Source organism: Pan paniscus, chromosome 10, assembly GCF_029289425.2.
Source record: "Pan paniscus chromosome 10, NHGRI_mPanPan1-v2.0_pri, whole genome shotgun sequence".
NCBI classification, from domain to species: domain Eukaryota; kingdom Metazoa; phylum Chordata; class Mammalia; order Primates; family Hominidae; genus Pan; species Pan paniscus.
In genome coordinates, this window is record NC_073259.2 from 136745487 (window position 1) to 136767786 (window position 22300).

At 45.4% G+C, this 22300-nt stretch overlaps 1 protein-coding gene across 1 annotated transcript in view; it reads left to right on the top strand.

Annotated features, from left to right (window-relative positions):
- Positions 1-22300, top strand: part of TMEM132C (transmembrane protein 132C) — a 438903-nt gene that overhangs the window by 406484 nt on the left and 10119 nt on the right. Inside the window, exons 6-8 of the mRNA XM_034934833.4 lie at positions 18397-18602; positions 20401-20674; positions 21793-21984. Of these exons, the coding sequence (XP_034790724.2) occupies positions 18397-18602; positions 20401-20674; positions 21793-21984 (672 nt within the window). The remainder of the gene's footprint in view (positions 1-18396; positions 18603-20400; positions 20675-21792; positions 21985-22300) is intronic.

Sequence of the window (22300 nt, forward strand, 5' to 3'; positions counted from 1 at the left end):
GCATCTTTCTGCACCAGTTGCCTGGGCTTCAGTTCCCACCGGCTTATGCAGAAGAGGCCAGTGACACTTGCACATGTAGTGGATCGGGTTTCAGGAGAGGAATCCTGGCCTTCGAGAATGTGCATCTTTTATCATGGGCTGTATGTTTGTGTCCCACCCTGAATTCATATGTGGAAGCCCTTAACACCCAATGCAATGGTATTAGAGGTAGGGCCTTCAGGAGGTAATTAGGCTTCAATGAGGGTGGAGCCCCACGATGGCAGTAGTACTCTTATAAGAGGAAAAGAGACCAGAGCTTGCTGTCTCTCTACTATGTGAGGATATAGCAAGAAGGCAGCAGTCCGCAAGCCAGGAGGGCTCTCAGCAGAACCCAACAATTCTGGCATCCTGATCTCAGACTTCCCGGTCTTCGGAACTGTGAGAAATAAATGTGTGTTGTTTAAGCCACCTGACTTACGGTATTCTGTTAAAGCAGGCCAACCTGACTTAAGACAGGCAGGAAGCCTGCCTGACCTCCCCAAAGAGACAATGCCTTTATCATACTGGGCCTGAAGCGTGTCTGCCCTTTGCTCCAGAAGAAGGTATTGTCTGTCTTCCAAGACTGTTCACTATATAAAACACCTTTGAAAAGACCTTTCAGAACAAAAATAGTCTATGCTCTGTTTGTACAATGTGCTGAAATGCAAGCATATCATGGAGAATGTCTCCCAAAGAATTCCTGATGGCTTTGCCACATTCAAGCTGTGCAGCCTTGAGTGAATCATACAGCGTTCCCTCCAGTACTCAGTCTCCTTCTTAGTAAAGTGAGGATAAGCATAGTTCCTAATTCAAAAGGTCAGCATGAGGATTAATCAGTTTTATAAATGCAACAGAGAACATGACCTAGTAGCCAGCATATAGTAAGGGCTTAATAATGCAGAGTCAACTCTGGTCATCTCATGTAATCCTCTGATTAGGTAGATCAGGGATTAAGACTGGAGGCTTCCAAGTATATTTGTGTGATATGCACAGTGTTGCTTAAAAATATAAGAATTGGATGCAACTCACTTCAAATGTACAATTCAGTGATTTTTAGTAAATTATGCTAAGTTTGGCAACCATCACCATGATCCGATTTTATAACATTTTTGTCACAGTTAATCCCCATTCCCATCCCTGGCCCCTGGCAGTCACTAAGCTGGTTTCTGTCTCTATAGATTTGCCTGCTGTGGGCATTTCCCATGAATGGCATCATACAATACATGGTCTTTTGTGTCTACTTTTTCCACTTAGCATTGTTTTCGAAGCTCATCTACATGGTAGCATGGAGCAGTAGTTTGTTTCTTTTATTGCGGAATAGTATTCCACTGTATGGATATACCATATTGTGTTCATCCATTCACTCAGTTGGGTTGTTTCCACTTTTCAGATGTTTCATCCATTTATGAATCATGCTGCAATGAATATTCACATTCACGCCTTTGTGTGGACATACATTTTCATTCCTCTTGAGTAGATACAGAGGAGTAGAATGGCTTGGTCATATGGTAACCTTACATTTAATGTTTGAGAAACTGCCAAACTTTTTTCCAAAGTGGCTATACCATTTTGCATTCTCACGAGTCATATCTGAGGGTTTCCCCTCCGGCTTATTGGGAAAATCCAGCAGATCTGGCAGAGCTACAGTGTGCTCACCTGGCAACACTGTGGGGTGCCCTTTATTTATTTTTTCATTTTTCCGTAAGTTATTGGGGTACAGGTGGTATTTGGTTACATGAGTAAGTTCTTTAATGGTGATTTGTGAGATTTTTGGTGCAACCATCACCCGAGCAGTATACACTGCACCATATTTGTAGTCTTTTATCCCTTGCCTCCCGCCCCCTGCCCCCAAAATTCCCCCCAAGCCCCCAAAGTCCATTGTATCATTCTAATGCATTTGCATCCTCAGAGCTTAGCTCCCACCGGAACCTTCTGATTTATCACAGTTGCCTTATATTTGGTCCACTTCCATTATCTGCTTGGTCCGTGTAAGCACTTGAATGTGTGTAGATGGGACAGTACCCAATGTGTAAATGTGGAGGCTGAGATTCAGCAGGAGGACTTGGGTTTTATGATTTTGCTTTCTCGCTTTTCCTTTTTCTTTCCTTCATTCTTTCCTTCTTTGTTTTCTTTCTGCCTCTTTTCCTCCTCAGTTTCATTCAGCCAACATTTATTAACCAACTACCACATTTAAGGTTCTGTGATTTTGGTAAGGAAAAAGCAGATGAAGAAAGTGAACCTCTCAGGACTCACAGCCAAACAGAAGAGGTAAACATGCGAGACTTTATTTTGCATACCAACTCATTTACTACTCATAACATCTGCATTATCGCTATTATTAATTCTGTCTTATAGTAGAAAAAAACTGAGGCTCAGCAAATGGAGGCCACCTGCCTGAGGTCATGCAACTTGTACATGGCAGAGAAGGGATTCTAACTAGAAGGCCAAAAGCTCTTGACCATTAGGCTATATAGTCTCTGTACATTCAAATTTTGCTTAGCATTTTACTTTTTATTTGGAATTTCAAACTTATCTCAAAGGTTGCAGTGACTGGACAAAGTATACTATATACCCTTTACTGAGGTTCTACTGTTGTCAATATTTACCCATTTGCTTTTTCACAGTTTCAGTCTCTCTCTCTCTTTCTCTCTTCCCATCCTCTAGATAGACAGATAGACAGGTAGGCAGGTAGATGGATAGATGGATGGATAGGTGGATATGTGAATAGATGGGTGGGTGGACAGATGGAGGAAGGGAGATAGATAGATAAGATAGGTGATTAATAGATTATTGGTAGGTAATAGGTTAGATAGATAAGTGATAGATTAGATAGATTGTAGATTTAGATAGATAGAAGATAGATAGATAGATAGATAGATAGATAGATAGATAGATAGATAGATATATAGATAGATAGATAGATAGATTTGTTGCTGAACCACTTCAGAGTAAGTTACATATATCAAGCCCTTTTAACTCTAACTACTTCAGTGTATATTTCCTAAGAATAAGAATATTCTTTTACATACCCACAGTCATCAACTTCAGTTAATTTAATGTTGATACAATATATTATCTAATCCATATTCTGTTTTCCAATTTTGTCAGTTGGCCAACCGTGTCTTGTGGAGGAGCATATTTTTCTGCAGTACAAGATCCAATCCAGGCTCACATGCACATTTAATTGTCACGTACTCTAGTCTCCTTTAAGCTGAAGCAAGTCCTTAGCATTGCCCTGTCTTTTAACGCACAGAATACTCTTGAGAAATACAGTCCTTTTTTTTTTAACTTTTTAAATAAAATATTCCTCATTTAAGATTTCCTGGTATTTCTTCATTTAGATTCAAATTTGCATTCCCAGCAAGGATAACTATACAAGTGACGATATACATACATATTTTGTTTCATTTATTTTTGCAGGCTTTTTAATCACCCTGAAATACTTTGGTGGGTATTTTTTCTGATTATATAAGTAATGTATAAAATTTGTCTACAATAATAATTGCTCCAGAAAACTCTAAGAAAGAAAGAACTACCTTTACTCCCATCACCCTTAGAGAATCATTGTAAACATTTTGGTAATCATTTCTTACACACATATACCCACATATACAGATAATTTTTAAAGAATAAGATATCATACATACTGTTTTTGTTAACCACAAACTGTCTTATTGGCAAATCTACATACATACACATACACGCTCACACACATGTGTCTACACAATTCAACACACATGTATAAGGGCTTTTCAGTCCTGGTTTGTCTTACAGAAATAGAGCCATATCCTTATGCATTTCTGCCTATTCCTTCTCTCACCTTGCAATGCATCATGAATATCCCTGCCTTGGAGCACTTGGAACATGAAGCCAGGCCAGTGTGCGGTGTAAAAGAATGATAAGGGCTGAGGAGTCTTGTCTGCGATATGCAGGTTAATAGGAGTCATAACATCTGAATGGGAGAGAACCCTGGATGTCGGCCTCTTTGTTGATTCACATTCAAGAGGTGAAGGAGCAGCACCTAGAGAAGGGCCAAGGGCCATGACTTGCCCAACAATAACCCCAGGAACAATAATAGGAAGAAAAACATGCAATATGGACAAGCACTTGCAATGCCCAAGTGTCCATCATAGAGGATCTCATCTATGGGGTCCAAGCTTTAAAACATCTTTGACATAAAGCTGTGTCTTGCTTGCAGTTGATGACATGGCACAGATGACCTGGCAGTGGTTTTCTTCGTGTGGTGTCATAGATTTAGCAATATCCAGTCCGTGTTTTTCACAGGTCCCATGACCATCTATTAAACACAGATGTGCCGGCCATTTTCTAGGTACCATTCTGGTATCGGGGACACAGCAATTAAGTAGAACAAAAGCGGTCCCTGCCCTCAAGGAAGCAGCATGCTAGTGATAGAGAGAAGCAGATAATAGGAAAATGCATGAGAATCTTACGGAGATGATGGGCGACATGAATAGGACACTGCTGGAGAGGGGCTTAGGTGGGGGCTGCTGGGGATGGGGTGGCCCTCAAGGAGGGGACACTGGAGTCAGTTAGCAAGGAAAATAATGATTATTAATGCCTGCACCTGGCTGTACCTCCTATTTGGACAGCACCCTATGTACATCCCCTCACCCTAATGACACTGACACACAATACCCCACCCTGTGCCCCCTGGGTGCCCCGACCCTGGTCCTCAGCCCTGCATGTGCCTTCCGCAGGACTCCTGCAGCCATGGGTTGCTAGGCACTGCCCAGGACAGGATGGGGATGCTGAGATTTAAAGCATCATTAGAGAAAGTTCATCTATTGAATTTCCAGTGCAGCCTGTCTGACCTCCAGGCACGATTCTAGCTAAAGGATCCCAGTGCAGAGCTAAAAATAATGCATTTGGGCAACAAGCAGGCCTGGCTTTTCCCCAGTGACCAAAGGTGCCTGCATTAGCTCCAGCACATGGAGAGCAACCTTGCTCAGCCAACAGCCTGATAGTTGCCCTGAGCTTGGGCTCCCGTCAGCACTAAACTTTCTCTGTGCTGAACCTGCTATTGATTTTGCAGGCTCCAAGTCCTTGAGAGTGTGAAGTTCTTTGGCAACAGCCCTAAGTTTTTAGGGTATCTACAGGATGCATTACTGCTTTCGGGTGGCATCCCTCCCTAAACAGCAGGACAGCAGAAGAGAGTTTTCTATTTGTACTTGTCATGGCTGAGGGGCTTTGGAAGAAACTCTGGAAGGTCTTTATCCTCAAGAGCCATTTGGTGGTTCTCAGATGAAAGAAAATTAAAGAGAACATAGAAATTCCTGGAATCCAGAAGTCCCGGACTCCAAGCCAAGCTGGGTGACATTGCCCTACCGTAGCCCCTTTGTGGACTTGGGGTCCCTGCTGTAAAGCAAGGACGCTCATTCCTTGAGGGGCTCTTCTAGTGCCCGCATCCCTCCATCTGGGATTCAAAGTGCAGTTTAAATGGCATGCTTAAGAGCTTGAACTCTGCCACTGACAAGTTCTTCTTTAAGCCTCAGTTCTTTCATCTGCAAAATGGGGGAAGCCCCAGGCCTACCCCAGAAGATTGTTTTGAGTTTGAATGCAGTCATCCATCTCAAGCATGCAGGACGATGCCTTTGTGTCAACTCTTCCTCCTACCCAGGCAGCCCTAGACCAGTGGTTCTCTGTGGGGTGACTGAACCCCCTGAGAACATCTAGCAATGTCTGGAGACATTTTTGGTTGTCACACCTGGAGCAGAGGCTGCTGGCATCTAGTGGTTAGAAGTTAAGGATGCTGCTTGTACATCCTGCGATTCCAGGACAGCCCTCACAACAAAGAATTATCTGACCCCAAATGTCAATCATGCTGAGGTTGAGAAGTCCCGCCCTAGGCCGAGCAGACACCACGGGGTCTCCAGTCTCCTGTGGGAGGACGCTCATTGCCATGAAAGTGCCTGGTGTGGTGACTTAGTCTGGAAGAAAGGGCCACTGCCTTTGGCCTCAGACAGACTCCTGTTATGTCTTTCTGTCACTTATCTTCTGAGTGATCTTGGGGAAGTCAACCTCTCTGAGCCTCAGTGTCCTTATCTCAAATATGGAGATCCTAAGAGTCATATTGCATAGATGCTACTCAAAGATTGAAAAAGAAAAGGCATGTGACACGCCTGGCACATATTAAGTGCTCAATAATTGTCAGGTAGCACTAGTAATGGGGGTCATGGCAACTGCAATATTCACTAAGCTCTGCTGAGAGCTGAGAGCTGTTCAAAGCAGAGAGTTCTCCACACTGTATTGGCTAGTGGACTTGGGTCTTTATTTAATCACTGGGAGGCTAGACTTGCATTAGGCAGCTATTGCTGTGATAATGCTGCATAACAAAACAACCTGACATCTCAGTAACTTAACAACAGCAAGCACTGGTTTCTCCCTCAGGGGTCCCTGGGTTAAGTAGAGCAGCCCTGCCTCAGTGTGCCAGTTGTGTGGGCTGGGATCCAGATTTGTTTTGGGTTTGGGTTGGCTCTGTGTGTCTCATTTTGGTGGCAAAAGGCAGCAGCACCTTGAGAACATTCTTCTCATAGTGGCTTATAGGAGCACAAGTGGCCAGGCAAAGCCCTGAAAGCACATTTGGGGCCCTTGTGGACCTGACACCCACTAACATCCTGCTTTACAGCCATAGTCTTTACAGTCATAATCCTTTCATCAAAGCTATGATTTCCTCATTCTCTTCACAGATATTTACTGAGCACGTACCATGCTCTGGGGATACAGTCATGAACCAACTGCGCCAGAACCCCACTTTCACAAATTTATCTGTAATAGCAGAGATAGAAAGTATATAAGTAAACAAACATAAAAGCAAGTTCATTTCAAATATTGTAGATGCTATGGAGAAAACCAAGAGGATAATGGGATGAGGAGAGGATTCACAGGGCTAGTTCATGGTCAACCATCATGGAAGCTTCTCTGGGGAGGTAGCATTTGAGCTGAGATCTAAATGCCAAGAGCTTGGAAAAGAGCTGTCCAAGCAGAAAGAACAGCAAGTGCAAAGGCCCCGGGGTATGAACAGGCTTTGCATGTCCAAGAAACAAAAGAACAGCCAGGATGAAGGAGGGTGAAGAGTAAAAAGAGGAAGAGAAAACATTAAGATGCATGAAATAGGCAGGGCCAGGTTGTCCAAGGCCTTGGAGTCTGTGTTCAGAATTTTGTTTTACTCTCAGAGCAATATGACACTGCAGGGTATTCTGGTTTGGGGTTTAAGTAGATCACTCTAGAAAGTATGAGGCACATACTACTCTAAGTCTTATTACAAATGAGGAAATTCAGGCCCAGAGAAGCTGAGTGACTGGCCCAAAGGCGCACAGCTGATTAGTAGCAGAGCCAGGATTCGAACTCAGGTCTGCCTGATCACCAAGCCCACATGGCCTCAGATTCCCAGCAGGCTCAGGCAAGTATGGGAATATGCTGTCATCATAGACTGATATTAAGATTTACCTATAGCTGTGCTGCCCAGTATGACAGCTACTAACCATGTGTGACTATTTAAATTAGTTCGAATTGAATAAAATGAAAATTTCAGCTCCTCAGTCACTCTAGCCACATCTCAGGTGCTCATTAGTCACATGTGGCTAGTGTCTGCCACACTGGACGGCACACATATGGGACATTTCCATCATCACAGAAAGTTCTATGGGAAGCACAGAATCAAAACCTTTGACTGGTAGGAGCTATGCCACACATTCGTTCCTAGGAAAGGTTGATGGATAAACCTTTTTTGGCCTAGAACTGGCCAAAAAGATCAGGTTGTTCTGACCCTCTGATTTAAGCTACAAATAATATCCTGTTCTAATAAAAGACTTTTATGGAACATAAGACCATTTACTGATGAGTCAGATTTTACTTGAGCCAAATAGGGCTCCATGTGAGTGCACTTAAATGGAAAGAGAAGTTTTTAAGTCTCACGGACCTTGCAGCTGGTCTCTGCATTGATGAAAATTTTCTGGTCAGGTTCATGAAGCGCAGGATACAGTCCAGGTTGAGACCCAGGTGTCTGGTTAGCCTCGGGGAAGATGTAGCTCTGGAAATCAGTTCTTCTATTCTTGTTTTTTCTCCTGCCAGATCCTATCATTCCTGTCCCACTTTGACCCCTCTGCCAAAATGAATTTGAGAACCAGGGTTTGGTCTTAACAGCACTTGATGCCAACCCATCATATCTTTATCAAGGAGTGTACGGTAGTTCAGACCCTCAAATTGGCTTAATAAGTAAAGGAAGAAACTGTCTTGTCAATAAAAGGTCTAGGGCAGTGTTGGCTTCAGGCACAGGTGAATTCACAAATCAATTTCTCTGCACCTCTCAGCTCTGCCTTCAACTGTGCAGATGCCTTCTCAGCCCCAGATGGAGGCCCCTGGAGGCTCTAGATCCACACCTCCCCAGGTTCAAGTCCAGTGCAAATGAGACACTGCTGTCACTCAATCAGAAATCCTGGGGCTTTCTGTCATTGAGCCAGGCTGAGCCATGTGACCATCCCTGGACCAATCCTGTGGCCACAGGAGTGTGATGGACACCACTTAACTGTGTGGCCGAGGCCAAGACCTCAACACATAGACTGGCCATGGGGATATGGGCAGGGTCCCCAGGAAATATTTTTAAATGGTTGCAGAAAATAGAATAAAAGAAAAATATTCAATAGCAGCAAAAAATATGAAATAGCAAATGTGTATGTATCTGAGTTGAAACTCAGCCAGGCTGCTTGCTCTCAGTGTACTTTGAATTGTCTTCTTACAGTACTGGGCTTCCTCCTAGAGGATTAATCATGACCAGGCTTTGTGAGCCTAATGACAACTTTTTTATGTTTTTCTTTTCTTTTTTTTTTTTTTTTTGAGACAGAATCTTGCTCTGTCACCCAGACTGGAGTGCAGTGGCACAATCTTGGCTCACTGCGACATCTGCCTCCTGGGTTCAAGCAATTCTCCTGCCTCAGCCTCCTGAGTAGCTGGGATTACAGGCATGAATCCCATGCCCAGCTAATTCTTTGCATTTTTAGTAGAGATGGGTTTCACCATGTTGGCCAGGCTGGTCTCAAACTCCTGACCTCAAGTGATCTGCCCACCTTGGCCTCCCAAAGTGCTGGGATTACAGGTGTGAGCCACCGCACCCGGCCTGTTTTTCATTTTTATACGTTTCTTATGTTTCTCCTCTTGTCCTCCTTCCTGAGAGGCTGGTGGAAAGAGTGGCACCGATGGGTCTGGGCTGGTGAAGATATCCAGTAAAATTACCCCTTATATCTGAGAGGATGATTTTGGTTAACAGACCCAAACTGAATTAAGGGGGAAAACATCTAGGGGTTCCTATATCTGAACTGTAAGAGATTTCCTGGCTTCCGGGATGGCTGGATCCAGGGGCTTAAATGAAATAATCAGTATTTTTATGTTATTTCCGACTTTCCATCACTTGGCTTAGCATTCTCCATAGGGAGCACATTCTCCATATCTCAGCAGTCCTGAGCCGAGAACGACGGGAGATGTGTCCAAGTGTTGGCAGCATTGTGCATTGTCAGCTGGATAAAGTGTGATTTATCACAGAACAAATTTCTGCCTGGCCATTTGAATTCTGTTTGGCCATCGTTTCACCGGGCAAGATGTAAAAGGGAGGGGAAGAGCATAGACATTATCTCAGAAATATTGCTTAGCCCTGACTTTTCTCTGCCTTTTTCTTTTTCCTTCTCTTCCAGTGATGTCAAAGAAGTAGCTATAATGCACTTTAGTAATGAGAGAACTGCTGTAGTAATGAGAGAGACCTCCTTAAAATGTAAAACTTCAGCTCTGGCCACTGCAAGGGAAGGACACATTGCACAGGAGATGCCAGATGTTCTCTGGGGTGAGAACAGGTACCGGCAACGAGAGGAAAGGGATTCTAAACTAATGTCCCAAAGTCAGGTCCTGGTGAATGTCCTGAAACGGTGGCCCCTCCAGGACAAGAAGCTCTGACAGGAGTCTTCCCACATCCTGGGAAGCCTCCTAAATCCGGGATCAGGGCTCTGCCAATCCCTGCTTTCTTCTCAATTTTGCCAGTGTCCTCTGCCTAAACAGGAGAGAAAATAGCATAAGATAAAAAGGTGAATGGGAGGTAAGGAAGAGAGGGGAAGCCATGTAAAAGGCCGTAAGAGTTATAGTCAGGATCATCCACATCCCATCTCTTAGCAGAATGAATCTGTCAGCAAATCTTTGTAACAGACAACTCCAGCGTTTGGTTGTTCTAGATGATTGCAATTTATTCTTGCTTATGGGTTTGCAGGTAAGCGGGGCTCGGCCGGACAGCTCAGCCTAAGACGTGAGCTCTGCTGGGTTTGGCCTGTCGCTGCCATTGGGCTGCGGTCAGCTCCTTGTTCCTTGTGTCCCATTCTGGGGCCCACGCTAAGAGATTGTATTAATAGCTACTTTGGAGGAAGTAGCTATTAATGGTCAAGTTCCAACGACTAGCAGAAGTACACATTTCCTAAGTCCAAGCTTGGACTGGTCCAAGCATGGCTGTCACTTCTGTTCATATTTTCCTGGCCAAAGCCAAGTCCAGCAACAATGGGGAGAGGAAGTAGACCCTGTCCATGATGGAGGAGAAGGCGGGCCTCCCTGAGTGCAGAGCCAGCTCAGCGTCATGGCTGAGAGCAGACCTCTAGGGTTGGCTGGCTGTGTTTAAATCCTGACTGATGACTACCAGCTGTGTGATCACGGGCAAGGTACATCACCTGTCCATGCCTTGGTTTTCTCATTTGCAATATGGATATGATAAGTATAATAGTGCCCTCCTGTGTTTATGGTGTGGACTCAGAGAGATGACCCATGTGAGCGTCTTAGAATGGTGCCTGGATAACTGTGGCCAGTCAATGAATGTTTGCTGTTGTTATAAAGTAAGCAATCACTGATAAAAGTCCATCTCTTCCTGTGTGTGCATGCATGTGTGTGCATGCGTGTGTGCATTCGCGTGTGTGTGCATGTGTGCGCGTGTGTGTGCATGCATGTGTGTGTGCGTGTATGTGTGCATGTGTGTGCATATGTGTGTATGTGTGTGATAGGTGGGTAGTGTTGGCGGCACTGGGTGAGCAGTTACCCCTGAGTTTTCCCTGAGCATAGGGTGTGTTCAGTGACCCAGATACCTGAGCACCTTTCCCTGCCAAGGCTACACGTGGTGGTTACCTTGGCAACATTCTACCCCGTTGATGCTGAGACCATTTCGGCCATTTCATGCTCTATAGATTTGGGAGGCAAAGGAGGGAGAATTGCTTAAGCCCATTAGTTGGACCAACCTGGGAAACATAGCAAGACCCCATCTCTTAAAAAAAATGCTTTTTTAATTACTGGGCATGGTGGTGTGTGCCTGTAGTCCCAGCTACTTGGAAGCCTGAGAAAAGAGGATTGCTTGAGCCCAGGAGTTTGAAGTTGTAGTGAGCTATGATTGCACTAATGCACTCCAGCCTGGACAGCAGAGCAAGACCCTGTCTCTGTTGAAAAACACAACAACACTGTGTAGGCCAAATGTGATGGGAGGCCACCAGTTTGCAAGCTCTGATTCATTCATTCATTCTTCAACACGTACTTATTGAGCATCCACTGTGTGTCAGGTGTTAGGCCCCAGGGATACAACAGTAAACAAAACAGACAAAAATCTCCGCCATCCTAGAGTTTAGGTTCTCCTGAGGGAGGACACATAAAGCGAGCAGGTAAAATCTACAGTGCATATGATGGCAGTAAGCAATCTAGAGAGAGGAAGCAAGGAAGAGGGAAGGGAGGTTCGGGGGAGTTGCCATTTAAAATGGAAATGTCAGGTTGGACATGGTAGCTCACACCTGTAATCCCAGCACTTTAGGAGGCCAAGGTGGGTGGATTACTTGAGGCCGAGGGTTTGAGACCAGCCTGGCCAACACGGTGAAACCTCATCTTTACTAAAAAAAACAGTACAAAAATTAGGCGGGCATGGTAGTGCATGCCTGTAGTCCCAGCTACCCGGGAGGCTGAGGCAGGGGAATCACTTAAACCCGAGAGGCAGAGGTTGCAGTGAGCCGAGATGGCGCCATTGCACTCCAGCCTGGGTGACAGAGCAAGACTCTGTCTCAAAAAAAAAAAAAAGAGGAAATGTCAGAGAAAGAATCTTTGAGAAGTTGACATTTGAGCAAGGCAGGGATTCTCAGCCTCGGTGCTATTGACATCTGGGGTGGGTTAATTCTTTGTTGTAGGGGACTGGCCTAGGCACTGTAAGATGTTGAGTACCATCATCCCTACCCTCCATCCCCTAGATACCGGTTGCAAATCTATCCTCCCATTTATCACAACCAAGATGCCCAGAGATGCTCAAATGCCCCCTGGGGGACAAAATTGCCCAGGTTGAGATCCACCAGATTAAAGAGATGAAGGACATGAAGAACAAATCAGGCAGACAAGTAGGGGAGGAGCCTTCAGGCAAAGAGAACAGCACGTGCAAAGGCCCTGTGGCAGGTGTGCACCTGGCATGTTCAGGAACCAGCAGGGAGGCCAGCAGCTGGGTCGAGTGAGCAGTGTGAAACCCACAGAAGATGCACAGGGAAGAAAACCAGGCACATCGGAGAGGAACTTGTACATCCTTTAAGGATTTTTCCAGAGCTGAAAAGGAGATATTATTTAAACATTTTCCAACAATAGCCCTAGATTCAGAGGCAACTGTTGAGAAGAGGCCCCTGGGCTGCAAGGACTCTGTTTCCAAACAAGCTCACAGTCTGAGGTTCCAGGAAGACATGAGTTTGGAGGCTGCAGACCAACCTACTGCCTACCTCTCAGCCCTGGCATGCTTTCCCGGCTCACACTGTTTTCCCTTAACCCTACCCACCCCTTCGATCAGCAATCCTCAAGTTCCAGGTTTGTGTGGACCATCTGTTCCCTGCCTAGACTTGGAAAGAGACAGCCTTTCCGAGTGGCCCCTGGGGGATGGGATGAGGAAATGTGAGCAGAGCCACTTGAGGAGAGGTTCCGGACTGCCACTGGCCCATTGCCACGGGCATGCCAGAGTTGCTGGACAGTGGCCTCTCTCAGCACCTGCCTTTCCCCTGCCCACCTGCCCACAGGAATGCAAATGACTCGAACAGCCACATGGCAGGAAGGACGAATTCAGCCAAGGCCATAATCCCAGCATCAACAACATGGCTGGAACAGTCCAGTCAAATCTTGAACCAACTCTCATTGACAGTTCTCACTCTACCTCTCCATCTTGGATGAGCCGCAACCATGGCGAGCCTCGGTTTTCTCATCTAAAAAATAGGATCATAACTGCTGTCCATAGCTCTAGAAAAACTGAGTATGAAAACAATAGTCAAAGAAGGAAAAAATGAGATTAAAAAAAAGCAAAACAAAAAGAAAACAGGATGGACAAATAGACGGCACAAATAATATGGTAGAAAGAAATCCAAGTAAAACATCCATTGTGACTCACATGAACGTGCTAAAAGTTCCAGCAAAAGAACAATGAGTTATAGAGGAAACATTGTAACAGAAAAATCATTCTAAGTGTTTATTTTTACAAAGCATCTAGAACATCCAGGATACAGAAGGCTCCAGAAAGGCTGAAAGTAAAAGAGAGAAAAAGACAAATCAAGCAAATAATAACCAGAAGAAACCTGGTGGCCTAGGAAGAATAGGCAAAATTGATTTTATGGTAAAAAATAAAGCCTTAAAAATTGTTTTTAAAAAATTGGGTTTCTTTTCTGTTTTCATTTCTTTGCTGGAGTTCAGTGGTGCGATCTCAGCTCACTGTAACCTCCGCCTCCCAGGTTCAAGCGATTCTCCTGCCTCAGCCTCCTGAGTAGCTGGGATTACAGGCATGCACCACCATGCCTGGCTAGTTGTTGTTTTTTTGTTGTTTGTTTGTTTTTTGTATTTTTAGTAGAGACAGGGTTTTACCATGTTGGCCAGGCTGGTCTCAAACTCCTGATCTCAAGTGATCCGCCCGCCTCAGCCTCCCAAAGTGTTGGGATTACAGACGTGAGCCACCGCGACCAGGCTTCTTTTCTGTTTTCTTTTTTAATTTTTTATTTTATTGTAAATTGACAGATTATAATTGTATATATTTATGCAGTACTAAGTGATATAATGTATGAATACAATGTATTCTTTATACAGTGATTAAGTCAAGCTAAGCAGCATATTCATCATCTCAAATACTTAACTTTTTGTGGTGAGAACATTCAAAATTTTCTCTCGGCAATTTTGAAATGTACAATATGCTATTATTAACTATATTTATCATATCGTGCAATAAAACACTTGAGCTCAAAGAAAAAGAAAGAAAATGACGTGAAAGCACCTTGCAGATGTGAAGCGGGATTGTCACTGTGTACGAGCATTTCATTCATATTAACGGAGCAGGTCCACAAACTTGGGTGTACAAGAAATGTGCATTTGATTTTCCTGTATCTGAACTTCATTCAAGCACAACCTCAGTGCCCTGAGATGCACAAAAACCATACTAGGAGTTTGATTTTTGAACATAAGTTTGAAATGTTAATTAGAGACCCAAGTGGAGACGTGGAAGAAGCAGGTGGATATCCAGAGACAGGAGTTTAGGAGTTGTCAGCACAGAGATGCACTTCCAAGCATCATAACTAAATGATTACCATCATGAGCGGGATGTAGAGGGTGCAAGGAGTAGATCTCACAGTGGTACCCAGAGCAGCAGCAGCAACAGCATCCGCAGCCGCTGGTTACAAATGCCCATGTGGGTCCCCACCCCAGACCTGCTGAATCTGAGTCGGACACTCAGCAGTCTATGCCAACAGGCCCTCCCTGAGGCTCGCTCAAGTCTGAGAACCAGTTTGGCTAGATGACGATTCAGGCCAGGCTCCCACAGGACATCCGTGGCTGACCGGCAGATGCCTCTGCCTTCCCCTTGGAAAGTGACCCCCAGGCTCTTCCTAGGAGGCAGGTGCAGACTCAGGAAGGTGCCAAAGCCTGAGTGATAACGGAATATGGCAACTGACCATATGTGGCTCCACCAAGCCTCACGTGACCCCACCGCCCCTGGGTCCTTACAGGCAGGCACTGATTTCTGGGCCATGGCTACCACGCATTCTGTCCGCAGAGTTTAAATATCAGAGTGAATGGAGTTCAGTGGGCAGTTTTCTCAATGGGCAGCTCATCCACAATGAAAGATGAAAAGCAGTCTGAGAAACAAAGCCGAGGGACTAAAAAGACTCCTGTGGGGTTTTGGTTCCTTTTTGTAGATGAGTGGGCTCACTTTTTCATTTGATGGTTCTCACTGCTGGCCACTTAGGAGATGATTAATGCATCCTGAGATGTCCCCAGACATTTATGACACCTTCAGGAATAGCAGTGACGATGGCTCTATCATGCACGGCTACTTCATACCCTTGGCATTGCTCTTAATTATTTATATATTCGGGAGCAGCCAGGTTTCCTCCCGCCAGAGCTCAGAAAGGTAATAAATGAGAAAAGTCAATGGTCTGTAAATTACAACATTGATTAAAGAAGTGATTACTGATATAACTCTTGCTCGACTGTTGTACTAATGCCTTCCCAGATCCAGGACAGTGTTTACCCGCTAATGACAAGCCTGGGATGGCAACTAAAATTGCCTTCCTTCTTTAATCAGCATGTAAACATTTTTAAACCACTCTTGACCACGAATGAGAAGATCCATCCATGTGTTCCCATCCCAACTGCCCCCTGCCACTGTCCCCAGCAGATGGAGCAAATTCTCTCAGCCCAGCCCTCACCAGCTGCCTCTCCAAACAGAAGTGCAAGTTGAAGATGAAAATTGAGCCCAGAGTAGCCATCCGTGGTTCCCGGAAGCTGGGGAAAGAGAGGGTGATCAGATTATAAGAGTTCTTTATTCAGCACTGGATGTTATTTGGCCGAGGCCACAGACCCCCCAGAAGGGGACTCTGTTCTTTCCAAGCTACATGATCTAGACAGAAGACAGATAAGCAAATCAGCAATTATAGCTTAGTATGCTAAGTGCTATGTGAGGGGTTTCCAAGTGACTTCATTAACTCTGAAATATTCCACTAAACTGTATGTGTGTGCATTTCTCCAGCAAGAATTAGCTTTATGTGTATTCTCAAAAGGGTGAATGACCCAAGAAAGGTTAGGAAACACTGCCTGAGCACTTTCTAGAAATTTTTGAATTAACTTCTTGTGTTTTTGTGGCTTTTGGCTCCATGTCATCTCAGTCTCTCACTGCATCGTCCATCAACCCCAAGATCCTTGATGACTGTCCTGAAGCAGGCATCCCCATGAAGGGAAGGCCCTGCTCATCCATCCCTCTGTCCATCTGTCTGTGCATCAGTGTGTGCTTCCATCCATCAGTTCATCTGTCTATCCATCTGTCCAGCTATCTACCCATTTATCCACCAGCAATTAACCTGCCCATCCATCCACCTATCCATCCATCCATCCATGCATCCACCCATCTGTCTATCCATCAATGTGTGCATCTGTCCATCTGTTCAGCTGTCTATCAATCTATCGACCTATTCACCCATTTATCCACCAGCCATTCACTTGTCCACCCATCCATTCATGTGTCTGTCCATCAGTGTGTGCATCCACCCGTCAGTTCATCTGTCTATCCATCTACCCAGCTATCTACTCATTTGTCCACCACCCATTCACCTGTCCATCCATCCATTCATGTGTCTGTCCATCAGTGTGTGCATGCACCCATCAGCTCATCTGTCTATTCATCTATCCAGCTATCTACCCATTTGTCCACCACCCATTCACCTGTCCATCCATCCATCTGTTCATCCTTTCTTCCATCTGTCCATCTGTCTGTGCATCAGTGTGTGCATTCATCCATCTGTTCATCTGTCTATCCATCTATCCATCCATCCATTCATCCATGCAATGTCCATTTCACTGAGCTCCTGCTTCATAAGCAGCTGATGTAAGGAACCCAGAGGTGAAAAATGAACACAATGTACTTTTTGCCTTCAAAGATTTCTTAGTTTAAGAGGTGATATGGACACATGGGACCAATTCAAATCACATCTGATAAGCTTGGCTATTCAACAGGGGTCATATTGTTTCTCTATAACCCAACTTGGTTTCTATTTTCAGTTTTCAATTCATCAGGGTGGCAGAAACAGAATACCAGTCTAATTTCCAGGGGACTTAACTATTGCCAAGGCCTTGGGGAAGGGCACATCTTGTCTTATAGTCTTCTGTTCACAGTTCCTAGGGGACATTTTTTACCGGTCACAGTCCGCACAGGTTACCTCTTCAATGGCCCCTCATTGTTGTCCACATTGCCCCTTCCTGCCTGCTTGAGAACACAGGTATCATTCTGCTGTTTCCTTGCTACACTGGGAATGCCCTCTGGGCTGGTAGATAGAGTCATATTTGAATGAATAATCTGGGAACACAAAAGCCAAATACTTGCAACCTTTATTTTTTTAGTCTGTGTGTTTATTTTTCTTTCTGCTCTGTCTCATCCCTTTCCTGAGACAGCAATCTGCCAGAAAGGGGAAAAGGAAACGGAGGCACATAGGGAAAGGGAACATAGGTTGGTAGTCCCTAATGTGATCTGCCATTCACATAATGAACACGTATTATATAAATAATCCCACGGGGTCATAGAAGACCATAGAAGGGGTCTCATAAGGAACCCCTGAGCTGGGGTAGGTCAGGCAAATAGGGATGGGAAGGTGCTCCCAGGCACGGGGACCGGCCTTGCCAAAGCCTGGGGACCGTGAAGAACCTGCATCAGGCCTGCATGTGCATGCAGGGAAGAGACCTCAGAATTAGTGAGAATCATGCTGGGGAGGAAGGCATTACGGGCCCTTTGCATCCTTGGAAGCTGGATGGGGTGGGTTGTGGGTGCAGCTGACTTTCTGAAAAGACATAACTGCCCAGGGTGTGAAAACCTCTGGTGCTCACATCAAATTACTCAGCCCACCCAGATTTCAGCTACAGCTGCAGTTCTGTACAAGTTCAAGTTCACTTCTTGATTGCAGTCTCACCTCAATCTGCTTTCTGTTTTCTGTTCCAGGTGGGGCAAGCCCTCAACCAGTAGGAATAAGAAATGGTAGCTAAAAATATTCCCTCCTCTTACTCCTCAAGTGGACAATTCTAGATACTTTTCATGAAGCCTCTGAAAACCGAGCCCATGGTCCCTGTAACAGCCTAAAAAATGCACCTTCCTATTGGGTTTTCTTCTTTCTCTGTCTTCCTCATCTGCTCCTTCACCCCTGCTCCCTGGGGTCACCTCCCAATTAAACTGAGTGCACCAAATCCTTGTCTCAGGCTCTGCTTTAGGAGAAACCAGAATTAAGCATTTGTGCTTTGCAAGATAATAGGAAAAACAAAAAAAGGATGGTCTCCAAGGCCCCATGAACTTCTCCATCCTTTCTCCCTCTGTCTTTGCAGGTGTCTGACCGCTGTGACTACATCTTTGTCAATGGCAAAGAGATCAAAGGAAAGATGGATGCGGTGGTGAACTTCACATACCAGTACCTGAGCGCCCCCCTGCGTGTCACCGTGTGGGTGCCCCGGCTGCCCCTGCAGATCGAGGTCTCTGACACGGAGCTCAGCCAGATAAAGGGCTGGAGGGTCCCCATTGTGACCAATAAGAGGTGAGCCTCGGATGGGGAGATGCCCTAGAGCCAAAACAACAACTTTATTTACTGACCTTAACACTAAAGGACCCAATGCTTAAGAGATGCTGGTATTATCTCAGCAGTTGAATCTCCCCAAGGCTCCCAGATAACCCAGCCAGGCCCAAAAGCTGCTAAACAGCAGGTTTGTGTCAAACCCAGGTTGTCCGCACTCTACACTGGGGCTTATATGAGGCTGTCTCTTGAAAGTGGCTCTCCCAAAATGACACGATGGAGTTAATACATTTTTTTAGCATCTTGGTTACCAGGTAATTTGAAGTTTGGTTTATTTTCTCCAAAAAAAAGTCAGTCCTTTCCTGTGCTTTATGCATATCTATAAGCTTGAAATGTTCTATGCAGATCAAATTATTGGATAAAATTTAATTGTGTTTCTAGTGGATGCTGGAATCACTATTTGCCAAAAGCTTCTAATTTTTTTGGGATTCCGGACTGTCTGTCTGTCACATGCAAGAGTATGGGGTCTTGTTTTCTCAGCCCTGTGACCCCCGGATTAGCAGACATTAGCTAAGTGAAGGTGTTCCTGAGTTCACAGCTTCCTGCCTGGAATGCTCCACCCCAGACCATCAGGGCTCTTTTCCTGACAGTCCCCCAGGTACCAGGGCCTTTCTCATAAGGGAGAGCATTTCAAGAAGAGTAAGTGGGAGAGTGAGATGCGGAATCCATCTCTACAAGGAGAAGCTGAAGGCATTTGGCCCGATGTGGGAGGACAGCCGTGAATCTACCCAGTCCCTCAGATTAGTCTGTGGTCGTGAGTGGCCAAGACAATGAGTTTGTTCCACATCCCTGAGGGGGAAGAATTAAGACTCCCTGGGCTCCAATCCAATCTCTGCCACTAATTAGCTTTGTGAGCGTGGGCAAGCTACCTAACCTCTCTGTGCCTTAGTTTCCTCATCTGTTCATGAGAATAATTATGAGTTTGCCTCATAGTGTTATGAGGTTAAAAGAGTTCATACATGTGGAAGCATAAAATGGGACCTGCCACATCTCAAGTGTGTAAGACAGCTCTGTCCAATAGGACTTTCTACAGTGGTGGAATGTTCTAGAACCCCTCTGTCCAATATGGTGGTCACTAGCACAAGTAGCTATGGAGTGCCTGGACTGTAGCCAGTGTGATGAGGAGGTCCAATTTTTTATCTAATTTTTATTTATTTAAATTAACATTTAGGGCTGGGTGTGGTAGTTCAGGACTGTAATCCCAGCACTTTGGGAGGCCAAGGTGGGAGAATCACTTGAGGCCATGAGTTCAAGACCAGCCTGGGCAACATAGCAAGACCCCATCTCTACAGAATTTTTTTTTTTAATTAGCCAAGCATGATAGTCCATGCCTGTATTCCCAGCTACTCAGGAGGCTGAAGGAGGAGGATCACTTAAGCCCAGGAGTTCAAGGCTGCATTGAGCTAGGATGGACCACTGCACTTTAGCCTGGACAACAGAGCAAGACCCTGTCTCTAAAAAGATAATAATAATTCATTAATTAATAAAAATTAAAATAGCCACATGTGTCCAATGCCTACTTATGAGACAGTGCAGACTTGGTACATATTAGCCCTTGTCTTTTATTTTTCAATAAATGTATTTGAGAAAGAGATGCCCATCACTTAGTGTTGCCTAGAGATAGGCTTGGTGCCCCTTGCATGGTCCTGGCGCTCGTGTCTTCAATGTGGTCTCCTTGAGGTTGAGGCAAGCGCCTGCCTGTCTCAAGAACGTCTTAGACTCCTCTCCCTGGATCTGAGAGCTCTTTGTCCCTTCCCACAAGGCCTACTCGTGAGAGCGAGGATGAGGACGAGGAGGAGCGGCGGGGCCGGGGCTGCGCGCTGCAGTACCAGCACGCCACCGTGCGGGTCCTCACCCAGTTTGTGTCCGAGGGCGCCGGTCCGTGGGGCCAGCCGAACTACCTGCTTAGTCCTAACTGGCAGTTCGACATCACTCACCTGGTGGCAGACTTCATGAAGCTGGAGGAACCTCACGTGGCCACCCTCCAGGACAGCCGGGTCCTGGTTGGGCGAGAGGTTGGGATGACGACCATCCAGGTAGGGAGCTGGGAGTCTCTGTGTCCCCAGCACTGGGCATGTGTGCAGTGTTGAGGGAGAGTCGATGGGTGGGCAGGTCATTGTGGCCGATTCCCCAACCCGTGTGTATCATGGGAACACAGGAAGATGAGCCCAGGCCAGATCTTGAGTCCAGTCTCCTTCCAAACAGAATGGAGAAGGTGGCAGCTGCACCCTCTTAGCTTCCCATGTGACCTCATTCTCAATGGCTACCATTCCCACCACCTCCCAGCACCCGCATCCTACCTCTGATTCTCCTTCTTAGTCCACACTTTTCTAACTTATTCCCCCTATGCCTTCTTAGAAATAGCCATGGTCTTCTCTATGTACCACTTCTACCAGTGGCCCAGGGAAAAAGCATGGATTCTTCTTCTCATTTCTTCCTTCTTTCAGTCATTCTGTCTTCCTGCCATTTACTTATTCAACAAACTCTCTTTGAAATCCTGCTCCTTCTTTTTCACTCAAGGAAGTGTATAGAATGGTAAAATTTCATGATGGGGCATGAACAGCCTTTTCCTCAATCCCTCAAGTCCCACCCTACTGAATCCACCTTTCTGGAATGTCATTCAGGATCCTTACACCATATGTGGAAATGGTTAGCACATTCCCATCATTTCCCCTGGACATCTCAAGCCCAACATTTGGCTTACAAGATGAGGCAGAAAGCAATGTTTTGGCAGAGGATACATTGTGGTGGTGGTGGGAGGAGTGAACTATTTATAATTCACTTTTATAAATTTATAATTCAACTCTTCATGAGTCTGTTCAACAGGATCACCATGTACAGTTAACCAGGTTGTGCATTGTACAAGCATACTTCATCTAAATAGGAGGGGTCATTCCCTTTTAAAGACTGAATGGATTTTAATATCTATTCCAATTTTTCAACAGGTAGAATTAAGGTGTCCTGGGGAAAGGGTAACTTTGATTCTCACGAAGGCATGGGATGGGCCAGCGTATAGAGTGAAGTAGATATGTAACTCCTTTGCCCTGTATTCTGGACCTCAGGCCTGTTGGGATGGAAGAAATATTGCCGGGAAAGGGGATAACATCTGGAAACAGGTGTGATGGATTTTCCTTGTGTCCTGCCAATCCCACAGGTGTTGTCTCCACTGTCTGACTCCATCCTGGCAGAGAAGACAATAACCGTGCTAGATGACAAAGTGTCGGTGACAGACTTGGCCATCCAGCTCGTGGCTGGGCTGTCTGTCGCCCTTTACCCCAACGCAGAAAACAGCAAGGCCATAACAGCTGTGGTCACAGCTGAGGAGGTGCTGCGGACCCCCAAACAGGTAGGGGGCCAAATGCCAGAGGTTCAGAGGGAGCAGGGTCAGCCACTGTGCCTGCTTCAGCAAAGGGGCAGGGTGGAGTGAGAAATGCGGGCAGGTTAGCAGAACCATATTCCACAATGGAAGCCATGTCATTGCAGACAAAGTGCTCATGTTACCCACATAGCTTTTGAGCAACACAGACCATTTACCAGCCTCCTCACCAAGTCTCTTGGCTGCCGTTCTTACCCCTGCACTCCCCTCTCTTCTCAAGAGCAGAGCAAGCATTTAAAACCATAAATCACATCATGCCTTTTACTGGCTTAAAATGCTCCAATGA